Source organism: Podarcis muralis, chromosome 17, assembly GCF_964188315.1.
Source record: "Podarcis muralis chromosome 17, rPodMur119.hap1.1, whole genome shotgun sequence".
In the NCBI taxonomy this organism is placed as follows: domain Eukaryota; kingdom Metazoa; phylum Chordata; class Lepidosauria; order Squamata; family Lacertidae; genus Podarcis; species Podarcis muralis.
In genome coordinates, this window is record NC_135671.1 from 7,895,315 (window position 1) to 7,916,096 (window position 20,782).

The window sequence follows — 20,782 nt, forward strand, 5'->3', positions numbered from 1 at the left end:
AGCGCTACGCGCATGCGTCTCACCTCATTTCACCTTCTAGAGTTGACAGCTGCGGAAAAGGGAGGGAGGGCGAAGGGATGGGCTGGAGAGGCGCGGTAAACGACGTCATTCGGTTGCGACAGTAGCGTCGGCGGCTTGTGACGGCTATTTAGCGGGTCTGGCGGGAAAGGTTGCTAGGATGAGGGTGAGGAGCCCAAGGAAGGCTTAGGTCAGGTGAGTTTTCCAACGCCGAGCCTCATTCGGACTGGCAATGTCTGTGACTGGGTTGAATAAGGTTGTATGTACACGCAGAAATTGATTGTGTAACTTCTGGACCCTCTGCGCTGGTTCCATACGCGCATAGTTACTTCAGTTTGCAATGTTGTTAGGCTGCACACCTATGCACTTACCTGGCAGCAAGTTATATTTTATAAAACGAGAGGAGGGCTTACTTGTGGGGAAACGTGTATAATATTATATAATAACAATAATTTATTATTTATACCCCGCCCATTTGGCTGGGCTTCCCCAGCCACTCTGGGCGGCTTTCAACAAAATACTAAAATACAGTAATATGGCCAACTATTGCCCAGTCTCAAATCTACCATTCCTGGGCAAGGTGATTGAGCGGGTGGTTGCTGAACAACTCCAAGCACGCCTGGAGGATGTGGAGCATTTGGATCCCTTCCAGTTGGGATTCAGGCCTCACCATGGGACTGAAACTGTCTTGGTTGCGCTGGTTGATGATCTCCGGCGGGCTAGGGGCAAAGGTGAGAGCTGTTTCCTAGTTCTGCTGGATTTCTCAGCTGCCTTTGACACCATCAACTATAACATCCTTCTGGACCGTCTAGAGGGACTGGGAGCACTGTTATATGGTGGTTCCGCTCCTTTCTCCTGGGCCATGTCCAGAAAGTGGAAAGTGAAGGTGTTGGGGGATGAGTGTTCAGACCCCTGGGCTCTCACTTGTGGGGTGCCTCAGGGTTCCGTCCTCTCCCCCATGCTTTTTAATATCTATATGAAGCTGCTGGGAGAGATCATCAGGGGGTTTGGGCTGGGTGTTCATCAGTATGCAGATGACACCCAGCTCTACCTCTCTTTTAAATCAGAACCAGTGAAGGCGGTGAAGGTCCTGTGTGAGTGCCTGGAGGCGGTTGGAGGATGGATGGTGGCTAACAGATTGAGGTTGAATCCTGACAAGACAGAAGTACTGTTTTTGGGGGACAGGGGGCAAGTGGGTATGGTCCCGAATGGGGTAACTGTGCCCCTGAAGGACCAGGTGTGCAGCCTGGGAGTCATTTTGGACTCACAGCTGTCCATGGAGGTGCAGGTTAATTCTGTGTCCAGGGCGGCTGTCTACCAGCTCCCACCTGGTACGCAGGCTGAGACCCTACCTGCCCGCAGACTGTCTTGCCAGAGTGGTGCATGCTCTGGTTATCTCTCGCTTGGACTACTGCAATGTGCTCTATGTGGGGCTACCTTTGAAAGTGACCCAGAAACTGCAATTAATCCAGAATGCGGCAGCTAGACTGGTGACTGGGACTGGCCGCCGGGACCACATAACACCGGTCCTGAGAGATCTGCATTGGCTCGCAGTACGTTTCCGAGCACAATTCAAAGTGTTGGTGCTGACCATTAAAGCCCTAAACGGCCTCGGTCCTGAAGGAGCGTCTCCACCCCCATCGTTCAGCCCGGACACTGAGATCCAGCGCCGAGGGCCTTCTGGCGGTTCCCTCATTGCGAGAAGTGAGGTTACAGGGAACCAGACAGAGGGCCTTCTCGGTAGTGGCACCCACCCTGTGGAACACCCTCCCTTCAGATGTGAAGGAAATAAGTAGCTATCCTATCTTTAAAACACATCTGAAGGCAGCCCTGTTTAGGGAAGCTTTTAATATTTAATGCTGTATTGTTTTTAACACTTGATTGGGAGCTGCACAGAGTGGCTGGGGAAACTCAGCCAGATGGCGGGGTATAAATAATAAATTATTATAATATTATTATTATTATTATAACCTAACTGTGTCCACTTAGGAGTAAGTGTTATTAAATTAAATGGGGCTTATTTCCACATAAATGACATTATGATTGCAATTTAACAGTTCCTCCTTTGAATATTTTATGGTTAAGCAATATATTTTCATTATATTATTTACTTATGAGGAAAACTTATATTCTGACTTTCCCCCAAATAACTGATTGGAATGGATTGACTTATGCCACACAAATCATTTCTGATTAGACTGAGCCAAGTTGCATACTTGTTATTTCTTCTATTCCAGTTAACATACAAATCCAAACAAATTTGATAGGAATATGGATTCTTTATCAAATAAACTACCTCAGTGGATGACTGAACAGACCAAAGGGGACAAAGAGGTAAGGATTGGGAATATGCTTGATTCTCACAAGAGAACAAGAACGAAAAAAAGCAGTAAAAAGTGGCAGACTCTGAAATGCAGCACTGATTGTACTTCTGTGTGCAGTTCCTAATTAGCAAATCACATAGAATTTTCACGGAAAAATGTAAAACTACTGCATTTCTTAGATTTATTATGTCCCAAATAGTGTTGATGTTAGCTTGATACCATTCCTCATGAGGACTGGGTGTTGTGATTGCATGACCTGAAAAGTATTCCAAAAGAACAGTCATCAGTGACTCTCCTTAAGGTTTGCAGGTTGAGTAGTGGAGATTGAGTTGATGACATGGCATGTGGTGACATAGCAAATAATCTCTGTGTTGGAAGATGTATATGTTTTATATATGCGTGGGGCAAAGCATTTTCTTGGTATGCATTAGATGCATTAACTTCTCTAATTACCTATCGACAGAAATTGTTGTGATGCTTTTGTAACCTGGACAAGAAGGCAAGCGCACTGTGACCTGTGCCAGTATGATTGATCTGAAAACCATTTCTTAAACATCCTTTACAACAAGCTCTCTTTTGCATTTTTATGAACCAGAATAATCCAGTCCACCGGAGTGCCCTGGAAGACAACCTTCCCTTCTTAGAATTCCACGGTTCCGTTGTTTACAGCTATAATGCAAACGACTGTTCCTTGCTCTCAGAGGATATTGCGTAAGAGGCTGAAAGTTTAATTTAAACTGCTAACCCTATGGCATCTCATTTTTGTAAGCTGAAAAAAAATTATGTTCATTAGGCTGTTATAGACAAATCTGATCCAAATGTGGGAGCCACCTCCAAAATCTAGGAATAAGGGCCCATTAATTGAAAGAGGTATGATGTCCTCAATATCTCTCTCTCTCTCTCTCTCTCTCTCTCTCTCTCTCTCTCTCTCTCTCTCACACACACACACACACACACACACACACACAATCAATTTAAAAAATGAAGGACCCCCCCCCCCCTTTTGCAAAGATTTATACAGTCTTTCATGTCAAGTTAGCACTAAGGATCCTTGCAAGTACTAGGTCTGGCACAGAACTGATAAAATAGTCATGCAGTATTTCTTGAAAGAAGAAAAGACACTAACAAATATTACCTGTGCAAATCTATGCCCTCTAGGTGTAGAAAGGCTTGCTTCTCAATAATCCTGCACAGGATTGCACTGTACTAATCCTGTTAATACCTTTTATCTTCTAGTACAACCTTATCCTATGGAGCTGCATTAGGATTTGACATTGAATGGCCGCCATGCTACACTAAAGGGAAGGAGGGCAAAGTTGCTTTAATCCAACTCTGCGGATCTGAACAAAAGTGCTATTTGTTTCACATCTCTTCTATGTCAAGTCAGTACTGTGTCGTTAGTCTCTCAACAAAATGTACTTGTTAAGTTGTCCTTTCATCTAAGCTGTAGCTCAGTTTGTTTGCTTTGTTGAACACAATTCATTTTGTAAAGCAGCAAAAGGCCTGCTCTCACAATAGTAGGACGTTTTGTACCTTGGCAGTCCAAACTCTGAAACCAAGAAAAGCTGGACTTGCTTAACTTATGCAATGTGAGAACCAGCTTGGTGGATTTCAGTGTTCAGGGAGGTTCTGTAATCCTTCCCACAGTAGAATACCGGTCAAATATATAACTCTATATAACTGTACCATCTATAGTACAGACTCATGCTGAGTATTTTGCAGTTGTGGAGGGAGGGAAGTTCTTACTATGTCAAGTATGATATCTGCCTGAAGGGATCCTGATCTCCATGATGCCTAGTGTGATAATCTTTTCTGTCGTAGCAAATCTGATCAGATTTCTTTTCAGGCAAAATATTGTTTTTATTGATGTGTAAACTGGAAAGTTCACAGGTGTCAGTTTAGCACAACAATTTAAATTGCTTCATTCTGTTGAGGGAGGAGAGAGTAGGATTCTTAGTGCAGAAGGAAGTACAGTTGGAATTTATCATGTCACAACATATCTCTGCCTGTACAGTTCCACTACTTTTCTTTCCCAGATCCAAAAGAAGCAATATCTGGGAACGGGCATTCAGTATTTTTCTGCTGTGTGTAGGGAAAGACATGCTCAAATTTCCTGCTACTGCTTTTCTTCGTTTCCAGGGCCTTCCAGGTCCAAAGTGGGGGCAGAAAAAGAATATTATAGCAGCTGCTTGTTGAGAGTGCTTTAAAAATCAATCCTTCTTCCCAGGGACCTCTGGGAATTGTAGCTGTCTGAGGGCAATATGGGTATTTTAACTCCTCTCTGAGGGACGCAGGTGGCACTGTGGGTTAAACCATTAGATTAGAAGGTCGGCAGTTCGAATCCCCGCGATGGGGTGAGCTCCCGTTGCTCGATCCCTGCTCCTGCCAACCTAGCAGTTCGAAACCATGTCAAAGTGCAAGTAGATAAATAGGTACCACTCTGGAGGGAAGGTAAACGGTGTTTCCGTGTGCTGCTCTGGTTCACCAGAAGCGGCTTAGTCATGCTGGCCACATGACCCGGATGCTGTATGCCGGCTCCCTCGGCCTATAGAGCGAGATGAGCTCGCAACCCCAGAGTTGTCCATGACTGGGCTTAACGGTCAGGGGTCCCTTTGCCTTTTTAACTCCTCCCTGCACTCTTGACAAACTATATTTCCCATGTTTCTTTGGGTGACGCCATGAATGTATAAAGTGGTATCGTAGTGCTTTAAATGCGGGGTGCTCATGGGACCAAAGTCTGTGTGGCTGTTCCTGAACCGGAAAGAAATTGTTTTGGCTGCAGCTTTCTGTTCCTAGCAAGGGATTTTGGGGGACCTCAATTCCTCAGCTGCTGGTGTTTCTTCTCCTTGCTTAGGTCAGGTTGTTTGGGGAGGTGACACTGGTTTCTTCACGCTCGTTTCTTTTGCTCCCACTGAGCCTGTGAACCAAAGCTCAGTGCTTCAGATTCAGTGCTATCCATTATGTATCAATGCATACACAGTACTTCAACTCTGTAGCTAATATTCATGTCTCCTATCTGTTTCTGGGCTGAACCTAAGTTCTTTTGAATTTGTGAGCTGTATCTCTAGATCAGCTGGTGAATATGGTCAGAATTCTCTTGGGAGGAAAGGTGGGGTAAAAAAAATATGTAATGAAATATTCTGTTGTTTATTCAGCACTTCTAGCTGAAAATATCTTTTTTTTTTGGTGGGTAGGTAATTTAATGTATAGCTGAGGTGGTGCATCTGTGATAGAGACCAGAATAACATATAATTTACTTCTTTCTTTTTTTAAAAAAAAAAGCATCGTGAGAAGCATAAGGTTACATTAAATAGATAGGATATACATTCCTTAAGTGGTTATTTTAAAAATGTGCATACTTGATCTTTTCAGACTTTCCTTTGGCACTAAAAAAATTGCTTGAAAGTAACACTATTAAAAAAGTTGGGGTTGGTATCGAAGGGGATAAATGGAAGCTGATGCGTGATTTTGAAATCAAGTTGGAGAGCCTTGTGGACCTGGGGGACCTTGCTAATGAAAAGGTAATGATAACTCACTCTTTGTTATTAGAGTGGATACTCAACAGAGAAGTTATAGAAAATAAGCTATGTAGGCGAGAAACCCTATGCTGTGTATTTAGACTAACATTGCTGGATGAATCTCCTGCAGCTAGAGATGTCTTAAATTTTAAATGTAACACACGGTAAAAAGAAAATGGATATCCCATAATGAGATCCTTTTAGGATCAATGTTCATATTGTGCCAAATACTTTCTTCTCCTTCGCTTTTACTTATTGGACTGTATTTCCATTCCATTTGTGATTTTTAAAATAATGATAATATTGAGGAACTACTATGGTTGCTGGCCTCAGATCAGCCTATTGCAAAGAATTCGTTTCCCAGACTATGAATCTATAGGAATTTAAAGAGACTGAGAATGGACCATCTCAGTAGCTAGAAATGTCACTTTCCACAAATCTGGGATGAGCCTTCTTGCTTGTCACTTGTGTAAAGTTGTGGATGAACATATCAGACGACACAGCGATTCTTCAAACAGCTCTTATTTATTCAGAGGCCAGAACAGAACTGACTGAAGGGCTCAGTCAGCCTGCTAATATAGAGCTCCAGTACAACGTAACTGTTGCAACTTTCTAAAACTATCCAATCACTGAACGTCACTTTCGATCCTTCATTTGCATAACTATCTACAGTATCCCCCTGCTGGCCCAGGGTGAGAACTTCAGTACATAACAACTTGAGTATTGTTTGGCCCAGGGTTCATTGAATTCTCATGTAATGTGTTGGGTTTCTGGAACTCCCTGCTCCAATGACACAAAACACAGGAACATAGGAAGCTGCCTTATACTGAGTCAGACCAATGGCCCATTTAGCTTAGTATTGTCTACACTGACCGGCAGTAGTTCTCCAGGGCTTCCAGCAGGGATCTCTCCCGGCCCTACCTGGGGATGCCAGGGATTGGGCCGTCTTCATGCAAGGCAGAGGCTCTGTCACTGAGTTATGGCACACCAAGCCTTATGCGATGAATATTTTCAGCTAGCGATACAGAACTTTACTCTTTACTCTTACCTTTCCCGCCCCGACCTGGCCACAGCGATCCATGTGACGGTCACCTCCAGGCTTGACTACTGTAATTCGCTCTACACGGGGCTGCCCTTGAAGCTGTCCCAGAAACTCCAGCGGGGGCAGAATGCTGCAGCGAGGCTCCTCACGGGGTCTCTGCCATGGGAGCATATTCACCCAGTGCTTTGCACGCTGCACTGGCTCCCGGTGGAGCACAGGGTCAGATTTAAGGTGCTGGTCTTGACCTTTAAAGCCCTTCACGGCCTGGGACCCTCGTACCTACGGGACCGCCTCTCCCGGTATGCCCCACGGTCCATAAATAGCAACACCCTAGTGGTCCTGGGCCCTAAGGAAGTTAGATTAGCTTCAACCAGAGCCAGGGCCTTCTCAACACTGGCTCCGGCCTGGTGGAACGCTCTGCCTCATGAGACCAGGGCCCTGCAGGATCTGCTTTCTTTCCGCAGGGCCTGTAAGACAGAGCTGTTCTGCCTGGCCTTTGGCTTGGAGCCAATTTGATTCCCTCCCCCTCTTTTTCCTTTTTCCTTTCTCCTCCTGTGATGAGGCTGCATTTTAAAATTTTAATGTTTCAGTATTTTAATTGTTGTATTTTAATCTTGTTTTTAAGTTGTATTCATTCAACTTGTTTTTATTATTGCTTGTTAGCCGCCCTGAGCCCGCCCTTGGCTGGGGAGGGCGGGGTATAAATAAAAATTATTATTATTATTATTCAGCTGATACATCTATTCATTGTGGCACAGTGTCTTGCCAAATGCAAGGTGGTTCTTTTAAAAGAGATTCAGAAGCAGTACCAAACACGAGTGAGAAGAAGGTTTTATTCCTAAAAAACGAGCAATATATACATACCAAGCATGCACTTCTACCTGCAACTTGGAAGCCCTCAAGATGTGGCGAAGTGACCCCCCCAGGTAGCCTCAGTTTGCATGGCCCTGCAGCCAATCAGTCCATGTACAAACTTCTGAAAAACTCTGCCCAAGCCATCCAATGTTATAGATAGCCATCCCCTCTCAATGCCCCACTTTCCCATAACAATTTCCAACATCACAGAAGGTTCCCAGCACTATCCTCCCAGACTGATTAAGGCGTATGTGGGGCTTCACCTCCTCACCACTGATTAGGACATCCAAAACTGTTCTCACACCATCAAAAGCTTAACAGCTGCGAGGGAGGACATCAAAAACTGTTCTCACACCATCAAAAACTTAACAGCTGCAAGGGAAGGGGAAGGAACAGAGGCAGGAAGGGTAACCATGTTAGAATCACTAACTCCTCAATATACATTTTGTCTTCTGGATGGATTTCCCATACACACACTTAATTGCAGCATGGCTCATGTTAAAGGTAGCTGATTTAAGGTTTCGTATCATGAAATTCTTTCACAGCCTATTGCTCCCCTTAACCTCTGTTTTAAAATTTAGCGTGTTCTCCGAACGCATTTTAAACCTGCGATTTAGATTTATTCCATCTCTATCTGAAATATATCACTGTGCGCTTATTATCTGATGTAGCCTCAAAAACAGCTCGCGCTTAACGTTTGCAACTTCTTTTGTTTAGCTCAAATGTAAAGAGATCTGGAGCCTGAACAACCTTCTGAAGCATCTGTTCCACAAACAGCTTTTGAAAGACAAATCGGTCCGTTGTGGTAACTGGAAGCAGTTTCCCCTTACAGAGGAGCAAAAGCTGTATGCCGCCACCGATGCTTATGTATGTACTAAGAAGCTTATATTTTTCTAGGTGACGTCTGGCAGTATGCAATTTGCAAGCTTACTATGGCCTGGTTTGGATGATCGGCTTAATATGCCAAGATGTGGATGAGCCTTGTTTCTGAGTACACAGCCCCTACCCTCTTACTTTCTCAGCATCCCGTGAATTAACCCAGAACTCTACTGCCAGGCATAGTTTCCTGTTTGATCCTACCAAAGACACTTTCCCTTGGTAGTGCTGAAGTGATCTTATGTAGAGAGCAGCATCCTCTGTCTTCTATAAACCATATCCCAGAATTGCAAAGTCACATGGGGGATATGGGGCTGAGTGTTGTTCCTTGATATTTGTTGGCACCGTAACATTTTGCTTTTAAAAAGTAGAAGCCACTGATACGGGTGAGAATCAGTGGTTTTGGCCAATGTTACAGGCTCCCTCAATTCTCTGATTAAAAGAAGTGTTAAGCCACTCAGAAGGTAGAGAGAGAGAGTATTTCTTGGAGGACATCCCACCTACATAGGACTGGGCTGCCAAAAGGAAACAGAAATGGCTTCTGATCCAATCTGGAAGCTTCTGGTCATAATTAACTTCATAGAATTCTGCATTAACCACGCATCGTTAATTTTGCATGAGGCTGCCTGCCAGTTAAGGGCATCATTCTCTCACTATCCCTGTTGTCAGAGATCAGGCAGGTGGCACCTGTGGAAGGAGTTTTCTCCATGGGGGGTGCCATGACTTTGAATTGATCTCCCCAGGGCTCCTTGCCTAATGCTTAGACTAATGAATTCTAAGTCCCAGGCCAAGACCTTATTTCCATGGGCTTTTAATGGCTAGTTACCTTTTTGCTGTCCGCTGAGATTCCCACCCAGATACCCATGCAGTTTTTATTCAAATTGTATTAAGCTGTTTCACCGTTGTTTTATGGTTTTATAATTTTTAAAATTGTTCATTATTGTTATTTTAAATGGTATGCATCCTTGAAAATTCTTGTTATGAGTTGGAACAGATTTTTTTTTAATTAAATAGTTGAGCACAGTATTAAAAGAATGTTCACTGTTAAGATGCTAATCAAAAACATTTTTTGAGAGAGATAGGTAGTTTTAAATTATATGGACTGAGAAAAAATGTTAAGCATTACCTTTTGCATTAAAAAGTTCTCTTTGCTCTTATTTTGTAGGCTAGCCTTCTCATTTACGAAAAACTGGTGAACATGAGTACTTCTAAGCAGATGCAAATTAGGGCAGAAAAAGGTGAGCTTCAACGTAAACCATAATGAGGTTCTACCCATCCCCACTTTCAACTTCTGTTGTCTTTCCTCCTTTCCTAAAATGCATTGGGCAACGTGATAGACACAGTTCATACTGTGTGTATTATCAGAGCTGTGGGGAAATAGAGTGGGTATGGTCATATGCTTGAATGAAACCGCAAACTATTTGGTATACCTTGCACGCCTCAAAAGGTGTCCCTTTTAGATTGGAAAGATTGCTAGCATGACTTTCCCATGACTGTATTTTACAAAATGCATGGGGGACGGGGAGTCTTTTAAAAGGCATTGCATTTTTCTATACAACTGGAAGACTAGGGCGTACACTGTGATCCTGTACATGGATGCATTCTACTCACGTTTCCTTCAGATACCACAAATTCAGGCCCTTTATAGCTTTACTGGTTAATTTCAGTGCTTTTATTTGGTTCCTCTGCCACGTGGATCCACAGATAATGAGGCGACGCTGATCAGAGTTTGCAGCACCACGGATAGCTCCGAGCGAGCGACTCTGTTTCCAACTAGCTGCTCTAGTTGACTAGCTCTGGTTAACTAGAAGCAGAAGTGAAAGCTTCTAAGCACCTCCTCATTTGCTAACCTGGAAGGACAATTGGATTGTCCACATTGCACTAAACCATGAGTTACTGTTTCAAACTTGGATCCCCAGCTGCTGTTGGACTACAAGTCCCTTCATCCCTAGCTAGTAGAGAGGGCTTTTCCAATTCATGCTTTAAAACTGGGATGTCTTGACATCTTTCCGCAGGGCCTGCAAGACAGAGCTGTTCCACCAGGCCTTTGGTCAGGGCACAGCCTGACTCCCTCCTTTGGCAATCTTCACAGAACTTTAGCCTAATGGTTGCCATCAATTTGATTTGAATTAATTTTATAATAAAATGATTTTAGAATGTTGTACTATTTCATTGTTGTTAGCCGCCCTGAGCCCAGCTTCGGCTGGGGAGGGCGGAATATAAATAAAATTTATTATTATTATTATTATTATTATTATTATTATTATTATTAATGTCCAACCTGTCAACCGTGATCGACTGATCGATCCCCAGATGGTTGTGGTCAATTGCGGGATCCCTGTTGATCGGTGGTAGTGATAAGCAATGGATTGAAAGTCCCTGGCCGCCGTCGCTCCTTTCCTCTGTTGTGTCAAATGGGTGTTTTGCCCACGAGTTAGAAAGCAAAAGCAGTCATTAATGCTGCATTGTTGTTTTAGGTGAGCGATGTCTCCCCCCCAATATAAAGCTAAACATGCTTTGCTTCCCCCCTAAAAAAAGGTAAACAACTTCCCTAAAAAAGCTCAACAACTTTGGGTCCCCCCCAAAGGGGGAGTAGATCACATTCTCTTGGGAGTTGGACGTGCCTGCTATAAAACATGTTGTGCCACCTCCCTCTCCCTGTTAAAATCCCTCTTAAATTGTGTGTGTGTGTGTGTGTGTGTGTGTGTGTGTGAACCAATTGGTTTTTATCGATACATCATTGATGTTCTTTTGGTTGTTATCCTATTCTTATGCTTGTATGTTGCACACCACATTGTTATATATTCGGGTAAGTGCAGTTTGCAAATATTTAAATAAGTAAGTATATATATATGAGAATTCGGTTGCAAACTTGTGTACTTACTGGGGAATGCACTGCTGAAATCAGCAGAGCTTGTTTCTAAAAAAAAGTATACAGTGGTACCTCGGGTTAAGAACTTAATTCATTCCGGAGGTCCGTACTTAACCTGAAACTGTTCTTAACCTGAAGCACCTCGGGTTACATACGCTTCAGGTTACAGACTCTGCTAACCCAGAAATAGTACCTCGGGTTAAGAACTTTGCTTCAGGATGAGAACAGAAATCGTGCTCTGGTGGCGCAGCAGCAGCAGGAGGCCCCATTAGCTAAAGTGGTGCTTCAGGTTAAGAACAGTTTCAGGTTAAGAACGGACCTCCGGAATGAATTAAGTACTTAACCCAAGGTACCACTGTACTTCGCCTTCATCTTCCATCTTGCAGGGCACCAAGACATTGAATTGGGTCCATGAAACAGGCTGGCAAGTAATGGACCCGCAACTGCATGTTGCATGAGTTGCAGTTTCTGAGCATTCTTTGGAAGCAGCTACATGTAGGCAACATTGTAGTAACTCAGCATAAAGGTTAACACTGCATTATTATTATTATTATTTATTAATAATTAGGACTTGGGTGGTAGACTCACTTCATAGCAAGAATATGGTGGTTTACGAATGACCAGAAAGATTTAAGCATGCATATGAAACATGTTAGGAGAATTCTTTGCCTCTCTGAAAAAGCCCAGTGGAAGCCCATTTAAAAGTAATCATTGCAATATCCCTTATTTTGCGAGCAGGCCTGAAATTTTAAGAGAAGTAAATCGCTATTAAAACAATGAATTTTACTTTGTTGTTGTTGTTTCAAAGCCAGGTAACTGGAAAAGAGCACATAGTGGTTGGTAAAAATAATGTTCACATTGACCTTCCCTCCCCTAAAAACAAACAGATGGGGCCCTATTGGCAAGTGAAATGAAGAAGGAATTCGCATCTTTAGTAGAGGAGATGGTGGATTTAGCAAATAATCTTCCTGGCACTTTTGGACAATCTACAAACCTTCAAAGGTTAGGTGTTGTTTGCTTTATTGGTACAAATTAATGGTATTGTGTTCTTTCTCAGAACATTAATGATCTAATTCAGTGAGTGCGCTATTTGTATGTTTATGAAATCATATAAATTAAGTGGGCTTGATAAGACAAAACCAAAGACAGGCCTTCTTTACTTGCACCAGGACGTCTGGACTTGCACCGTAGCTTTTTGGGCCTTATTTCTTACTGCATTTCCGTTTACTCCTTAAAAAATCTTTTTAAGAATGTCGGGAGACCCCCTGAATGTATTTTATAGAGCATCAAGAAATATTTCATGTGTAGTTGCCTTTTAAGGTGTGCTTGCCTGGATTGCAGGACAAGTTTTTTTTTAATTGTGGTACCCAGATTATAAGACTTGTACCCCCGCCTCTTGTGAACTGTGAAAACATCTTCATTTTGTCTGACTTAGTCTGAGCTAAATTTCCATTCTCCTTTAGCTTGTTGATTACTTTTAATGATCCCTTTTTTCTTCTTGGTTTTAACTGTGTCTTTTAAGATCTTTTTTTTAAATATAATTGAATAACCTTTGTTTTTTTAATTGAAATGTGCTTTGGAATATGTTTTAAGGGCTAAAATGTGGGCAATAGATAACTGGATTGTACGTATGGTTTTCTGGATCCTACTAAGAAAGGGGAATGGATTTAGATCAGACCAAGAATGCATCCAGAGGGACGTGGGTGGCGCTGTGGGTAAAAGCCTCAGCGCCTAGGGCTTGCCGATCGAAAGGTCGGCGGTTTGAATCCCCACGGCGGGGTGCGCTCCCGTTGCTCGGTCCCAGCGCCTGCCAACCTAGCAGTTCGAAAGCACCCCCAGGTGCAAGTAGATAAATAGGGACCGCTTACTGGCGGGAAGGTAAACGGCGTTTCCGTGTGCTGCGCTGGCTCGCCAGATGCAGCTTTGTCACGCTGGCCACGTGACCTGGAAGTGTCTCCGGACAGCGCTGGCCCCCGGCCTCTTAAGTGAGATGGGCACACAACCCCAGAGTCTGTCAAGACTGGCCCGTACGGGCAGGGGTACCTTTACCTTTAAGAATGCATCCAAGTTTGCTTTAACCCTCTTTGGATAAATCCATCAAGCCCATTTTGAAGTTTGCTCTGCCATTTTGACATTCTTTAATAGAGCTGCAGAAATTTTGGCTGCCATGTCAGAAAACGTCAAGGCTTTCAGAAGAGAGCTGCTTGTTGAGCCTGCCTTCCAGATGGAGCTGGGAGATTCTACAGATTCAGAAATGACCTGCGGTAATGAAGAAAAAACTGAAGTGTCAGACTTGACTTCCAAGGTCACGTCTGAGTCAGTCAATCGTGTGGGTCACAAACTCGTCCAAAAGGAAGCCCTAATGGAAGGTGAATCAGAAATTAATAAGAAGACACACGTAGATGATGCTTCAGACAGTGGACCTAAAGCTGTGGTGGGAGAATGCTTAATGTCGCTAGATATAACTGAATATGAACTTCAAATGTTGGAGCGTCAGGCTGAGGAGGAGCTGCTAAGTGAAATGGCTTGTATGTCTAAGGTGAGTCTATCTGGATAAGGGTCTAAGAAAAGTAGCACAGTGGAACCTTGGTTGTCGAACGCTTCAGAAGCCAAACAATTCAGAACCCGAACGTCGACAGCCTGGAAGTGAATGCTTCTGTTTTGGAACGATTTTTGGAAGTCGAACGGCTTCCGAGCTGCATTTCTCCCATTTTTTCAATGGATTTTGCTGACCACAATTGCGCCTCGGTTGTCGAACGGTCTTCCAGAAAGTGTTCCAATTCCAAGTGTTGGTGCTGACCTTTAAAGCCCTAAATGGCCTCGGTCCTGTATACCTGAAGGAGCGTCTCCACCCCCATCGTTCAGCTCGGACACTGAGATCCAGCGCCAAGGGCCTTCTGGCGGTTCCCTCATTGCGAGAAGTAAGGTTACAGGAAACCAGACAGAGGGCCTTCTCGGTGGTGGCACCCACCCTGTGGAACACCCTTCCTTCAGATGTGAAGGAAGTAAGCAGTTATCCTATCTTTAAAAGACATCTGAAGGCAGCCATGTTTAGGGAAGTTTTTAATATTTAATGCTGTATTGTTTTTAACACTTGATTGGGAGCCACCCAGAGTGGCTGGGAAAACTCAGCCAGATGGGCGGGGTATAAATAAGTTGTTATTATTATTATTATTATTATTATTATTATTATTATTCCAGAACAGATTACGTTCGACCATCGAGGTTCCACTGTAATGTTTAATCTATTAACAACCAGATATTTCTCCCAGATTTCAGTCGGGCTGCAACAACTGAAGCAGTATTGCATGAGAGGTGGGCGGGGGTCTGCTTGCTTCTAGAAATCTGAGAAACACCTGTTTTCTCTTGTGACAAAATATTGGACTTTTAAACCCCTCTCCTAACTAACTCAATAATAAGGCTTTGCATAACCCTTCTCGTGTTACAAGGGTCTCCAGCATTTTGGAGAGAAAGTGCTGTGAGCGTGAGCCACACATGACTACTATGGGGCGTGGCATAACACAAAGTGGCTGCTTTGGGAGATTGCATAATGGCTGTCACATCTAAATGAACAGAAAAAGAGACAGAACTACAAAAGAACTCAGAGTCGGTCACGACTGGACCTAATGGTCAGGGGTCCCTTTACCTTTACCTTACTGTGGAGGTTAGTTGGAAAGACAGTGCAGTTATCTCCCGCTTGGACTACTGCAATGCGCTCTACGTGGGGCTACCTTTGAAGGTGACCCAGAAACTACAACTAATCCAGAATGCGGCAGCAAGACTGGTGACTGGGGGCGGCTGCCGAGACCACATAACACCGGTCTTGAAAGACTTACATTGGCTCCCAGTACGTTTCCGAGCACAATTCAAAGTGTTGGTGTTGACCTTTAAAGCCCTAAACGGCCTCGTCCCAGTATACCTGAAGGAGCGTCTCCACCCCCATTGTTCTGCCCGGACGCTGAGATCCAGTGCCTTCTTCCCTCATTGCGAGAAGCAAAGCTACAGGGAACCAGGCAGAGGGCCTTCTCGGTATTGGCACCCACCCTGTGGAACACCCTCCCATCAGATGTCAAAGAGATAATCAGCTACCTGACATTCAGAAGACATCTACCTGTTCAGGGAAGTTTTTAATGTGAGACATCTTAGTGTATTTTTGGTCTTTGTGGAAGCCGCCCAGAGTGGCTGGGAAACAAAGCCAGATGGATGGGGTACAAATAAATTATTATTATTATTATTATTATTATTATTATTTATAAAATGGTACGGACATGCCCTTTGCCCCCCCCCCACTCAGTTGCCCTATCAATGGGGGTAAATGCACAAACACCAGCCGCTGTCATGTTTGCTCAGAGAGAGAAGCAACAGCAAAATAGAAACTGCACTCACTTTGAAATGTTCCTTTTAGGAATCAAGCCATCTAGAGGAAGAAGAGGATTCTCTTTGCACCATTGAAGATGATGATGAACTTGAAATGGAGATGCTTAAAGTAGGTGTTTGAAAATCTACTTATCAGTTTTTAAAGTGCTTTCAGAAAACATTTGATAATGTCTCTGTTACCGGTAAATATCAGGTATAAGTACAGTGGTACCTCGGAAGTCGAACGGAATCCGTTCCGGAAGTCCGTTCAACTTCCAAAACGTTCAGAAACCAAGGTACAGCTTCCGATTGGCTGCAGGAAGCCGTGGAAGCTGCGCCGGACTTTCGGGTTCCAGTGAACGTTTACAAACCGGAAAACTCACTGGCTGGGAACAGTATTTTACTGTGTGCACGTTTTTGCTGCTTTTAATAAAGGCCCACGGAGGCATTGGCATTCTGATCAGAGAGGCAGAAAAGCAGCTATGTCGCCTAAATGAAACTGAGAACGTAGCCTGTCTTGGGGAACCGGCACTGGAAATGTGTCAAAGGTCCCTGCATGGGGGAACCACTTATACAACAAGGTCTCAGTTGCTCGTGCTGCCCCCTCCCAGAGAGATTATGGTAATTCAGGGTTTACACGAACAGTAAAATACTGTTTATGGACAGTAAAATTCATGGAAAACTATAAGGGAAAGGTCCAACCCCACCCTGGTCCTGTTGTTGATGGATAAAAATTGTGCATTTTTTCTAGAGGGTTCTTCTACATTAGTTTTTTTGTGTGTGGATGGGGTGGGAATTGCATTGCTGGGCTTTAACTTTCTGGCTGCTGGCTGCCTCACCTTGCGTTCTTGGGATCATTGGGATCCCAGTCAAGGCTCGGTTTTGCTGAGTATCAATTACCCGGAGTATCTAGGGGGTTCTCCTGATCCTCCCTGAGCCAATTAGTTTCTTTCTGGCTAGTTAGATTTTAATTTTCAATTATTTATTTAAATACCCACCATAGAGAGACGCTCTGAAGCTTGGTTATATTGAGATAAGGAAGCAAGGGTTGGAATGGGTTGTTAAGCATCCCTATCATGTATTTGGGTTGCTTGTCCATTCATGGTATAACAGAGATAATTGTGTTGAATTTGGCTGGGAAAAGGTGGAAATCCCAGCCTCTTCCATTTTCTCACGGCGTCTGTTACAAAATAATAATGTCTGCTGACTTTTAAAAATAACAATTTACTTTTCTTTCAGATGTCTGTTTTTTTCCGTCTACGAGCATGTTTTTGTAAATGTGTTGCTTTTTGGAATAAATAAGTTGTTTTTGAGAGAGAGGTTTTGTAAATAGAGAGAGAGAGAGCGTGCTATCTTTTGGTCATGTGCTTTGCCAGGTATTTCCTCTACTGAAGAAGTTTGTATTTGGTATAGTATGTTTGACTGGAGCCACTGAGAAAATGTTTGACAAGCAAGAATAGACTTTTAATAACAGTAAATACTGGTGCAGTTTAGCGAAATGAAATGCTGCCTCTTCTCCTGTGCCTTAACAGCAACTTGATATGAAGAAATCAAGGAGCTGGAGCTTTTACTTGACGGGCAGAGAAAGTGATAGAACTAATTGCAACTTTTCCCACCAGCCAAGTTTCTTTGTAATGGAAGATTACTTTTACAGCCTAGAGTCATTCTATTGATAGGGTTTATGAGCTCATTAGGGACGCGGGTGGCGCTGTGGGTAAAACCTCAGCGCCTAGGACTTGCCGATCGTCAGGTCGGCGGTTCGAATCCCCGCGGCGGGGTGCGCTCCCGTTGCTCGGTCCCAGCGCCTGCCAACCTAGCAATTCGAAAGCACGCCTGGGTGCAAGTAGATAAATAGGGACCGCTTACTAGCGGGAAGGTAAACGGCGTTTCCGTGTGCGGCTCTGGCTCACCAGAGCAGCGATGTCACGCTGGCCACATGACCCGGAAGTGTCTCCGGACAGCGCTGGCCCCCGGCCTCTTAAGTGAGATGGGCGCACAACCCTAGAGTCGGACACGACTGGCCCGTACGGGCAGGGGTACCTTTACCTTTACCTTTTTATGAGCTCATTAACTAAATTAAAAAACAAACCAAACAGGTGCGATCAAATGTAACTTCATTCCAGCATCTTAGCTACCTCTGATTTATTTTCATCTTTTGATCTAAGAGCGTCTTAACTTGTCCAATCTCTTCTCCAGTCCTTAGAAGAAATAGACAAGCACAATAAAGATTTCACTGATTCAACCCTGGATAAGTCCAAGAGGCAAAATGAACTCACTATAGATGATAATGAGGAAGATGAAGGCATTGAGGAAGAGGAGGAAAGTTGGGGTAAATAGTTTTTTTTTAATAAAAAAACCCACTTTAAAAGTTTGTTAAAATATATCCAAAGAACCACCTATCTAGTTCTGCACTTCAAAGGGAACTTATATTTCTCCAAAGAGAAGCTTAGACAAACCTCCAAGTTTCAAGAGCAATTTATAATAAAGCATGGGGAATCCGCTGTTTAGGGGTGGCGAGGAAACCGGAATTCTCCCTGAGGGATGCCTACAATAGTTAGTTAGACCCCAGTCACTATAACAAGTTAAAATGGAGACCTAGCTACAAGAACTGCTTCTCACGACTTCACTAGATTTGGTACATTCTTCAGCTCTGAATCTTGTGTTTTCTGTGTTTTCAAAGATTCCTACTTGCCTAGACCGAACGATAAACAAATTGCTTGCCTAAAGATGTATTTTGGACATGCAAATTTTAAACCGTAAGTTTTGTTGTTTTCCTTTCCTATACACAACAATAGGAAGGGATCTGTGCTTTGTATTTACCGCATAAACATATATCCCTGGGACAGGTCCCTTGCCCCAGCGGTACTGCTGAATAGGGCTCACCATATGGGTTGCGACCAGCATGCATAGTGCAGTGGTCTTTAAGCTGTGTTGCTTGGAACATATGGTGGGCTCTGCAACGGTGAGATCAGTGCTGGTGGAGTGGGCTCCCTGAAAACAGTGGGCAAGTTATCAATCCCCCCACGGGGCCAGGGGAGTGTTGTGTTAGGTGTCTTCTAGGGCACGCTCATGGTGCAAATGAGATGATAGTGGCTTGGCCAGTGGAACAAGAACCAATGGGATCATTTGGAGGTGGACATCTGGACTAGCTGCATGCATAGGCAGGCAGGGACAATGAGGAATTGACTTGTTGCAAAGGTGACATGGATGGCTGGATGTTTTCGTGATAGAAGGCAGAGTAAGGGAGATACCAAGGAGAACAATTCCTGCAGCTCTGCTCTATCCCAAATTCCTTAGCTGGAATAGCTCAGTCAATAGAGCATAGAAGACTCGGCTTTCTGTAAAAAGAAACCTGTATGTTGCACATGGGGACGCGGGTGGCGCTGTGGGTTAAACCACAGAGCCTAGGACTTGCCGACCAGAAGGTCGGCGGTTTGAATCCCCGCGATGGGGTGAGCTCCCGTTGCTCGGTGCCTGCTCCTGCCAACCTAGCAGTTTGAAAGCACGTCAAAGTGCAAGTAGATAAATAGGTACCGCTCCAGCGGGAAGGTAAACGACGTTTCCGTGCGCTGCTCTGGTTCGCCAGAAGTGGCTTAGTCATGCTGTCCACATGACCCGGAAGCTGTACGCCGGCTCCCTTGGCCAATAAAGCGAGATGAGCGCCGCAATCCCAGAGTCGGCCACGACTGGACCTAATAGTCAGGGTCCCTTTGCCTTTATGTTGCACATGAAAGAGTGAATGCTGAGTTGCTGAATAAGACTCAAATGAGAGTGGAACGTTTTGTGTCATGTTTTTCCTTAACTTCAAGGGTCCAGTGGAAAGTGATCTCTTCGGTTTTGCAAGACAGAAGAGACAACCTTGTTGTCATGGCAACTGGTGAGCTGCATATATTTTTTCCACAGGATGTCGTATGAGGGATAAACCCATGAAGATGACTTCCTGAGAGTGTTAGGGTGTAGTGATATGAGTGGTTGTTGCCCCGTTGGGGGGATAAAATGCCAAGGATATCTTTGGGTTGGGAGTCTGTAAGCTTTTTGGATGCAATGGTTTGGAGTCTTAAGAACTGCAACTTTAAGGAAGCTCATGAACTTTGATGGTCTCTCCTACACCTGTTCCTCACTGCTCCATCTTTGAATAATAATAATAATAATAAATTTTATTTATATCCCGCCCTCCCCAGCCGAAGCCGGGCTCAGGGCGGCTAACAACAATAAAACAGTACAAAAGTACAGCATAAACAACACTAAAATCATTCATTATAAAATTAATTAATTCAAGCCACTGGCAACCATTGGGCCAGAGCTCCGCGAAGATTGCCGAGGGAGGGAGTCAGGCTGTGCCCTGGCCAAAGGCCTGGTGGAACAGCTCTGTCTTGCAGGCCCTGCGGAAAGATGTCAAGTCCCGCAGGGCCCTGGTCTCTTGTGACAGAGTGTTCCACCAGAACGGAGCCACAGCCGAAAAAGCCCTGGCTCTAGTTGAGGCCAGCCTAACTTCTCTGTGGCCTGGGACCTTCAAGATGTTTTTATTTGAATGTAAGTTTCTCTGTGGGGCATACCAGGAGAGGCGGTCCCATAGGTACGAGGGTCCTAGGCCGTATAGGGCTTTAAAGGTTAAGACCAGCACCTTAAACCTGATCCTGTACTCCACCGGGAGCCAGTGCAGCTGGTATAGCACCGGGTGAATGTGATCTCGCAGCGAAGACCTCGTAAGGAGTCTCGCTGCAGCATTCTGCACCCGCTGGAGTTTTTGGGTCCGTCTCAAGGGCAGCCCCATGTAGAGCGAGTTACAATAATCCAGTCTGGAGGTGACCGTCGCGTGGATCACAGTGGCTAGGTCAGGGCGAGAGAGGTAAGGAGCCAACTGCTTAGCTTGGCGGAGATGGAAAAATGCTACCTTTGTTATAGCTGCAATCTGCGCCTC

General features: G+C 44.2%; 1 protein-coding gene across 3 annotated transcripts in view; it reads left to right on the forward strand.

The window, feature by feature from the left end:
• The first annotated feature begins 103 nt into the window (after positions 1-103).
• Positions 104-20,782, forward strand: part of WRN (WRN RecQ like helicase) — a 68,867-nt gene continuing 48,188 nt past the window's right edge. For 2 of the 3 annotated variants that reach the window (XM_077920893.1, XM_028711886.2), the window contains exons 1-13: positions 104-213; positions 2,256-2,352; positions 2,938-3,053; positions 3,579-3,724; positions 5,715-5,863; positions 8,475-8,624; positions 9,799-9,871; positions 12,393-12,507; positions 13,651-14,044; positions 15,911-15,991; positions 18,058-18,190; positions 18,542-18,617; positions 19,671-19,738. In XM_077920893.1, the coding sequence (XP_077777019.1) occupies positions 2,290-2,352; positions 2,938-3,053; positions 3,579-3,724; positions 5,715-5,863; positions 8,475-8,624; positions 9,799-9,871; positions 12,393-12,507; positions 13,651-14,044; positions 15,911-15,991; positions 18,058-18,190; positions 18,542-18,617; positions 19,671-19,738 (1,564 nt within the window). In that variant the 5' untranslated portion in view covers positions 104-213; positions 2,256-2,289. Of the gene's footprint in view, positions 214-1,085; positions 1,162-2,255; positions 2,353-2,937; positions 3,054-3,578; positions 3,725-5,714; positions 5,864-8,474; positions 8,625-9,798; positions 9,872-12,392; positions 12,508-13,650; positions 14,045-15,910; positions 15,992-18,057; positions 18,191-18,541; positions 18,618-19,670; positions 19,739-20,782 lie in introns of all 3 variants that reach the window. The other variant, XM_077920894.1, reaches the window with a different exon arrangement.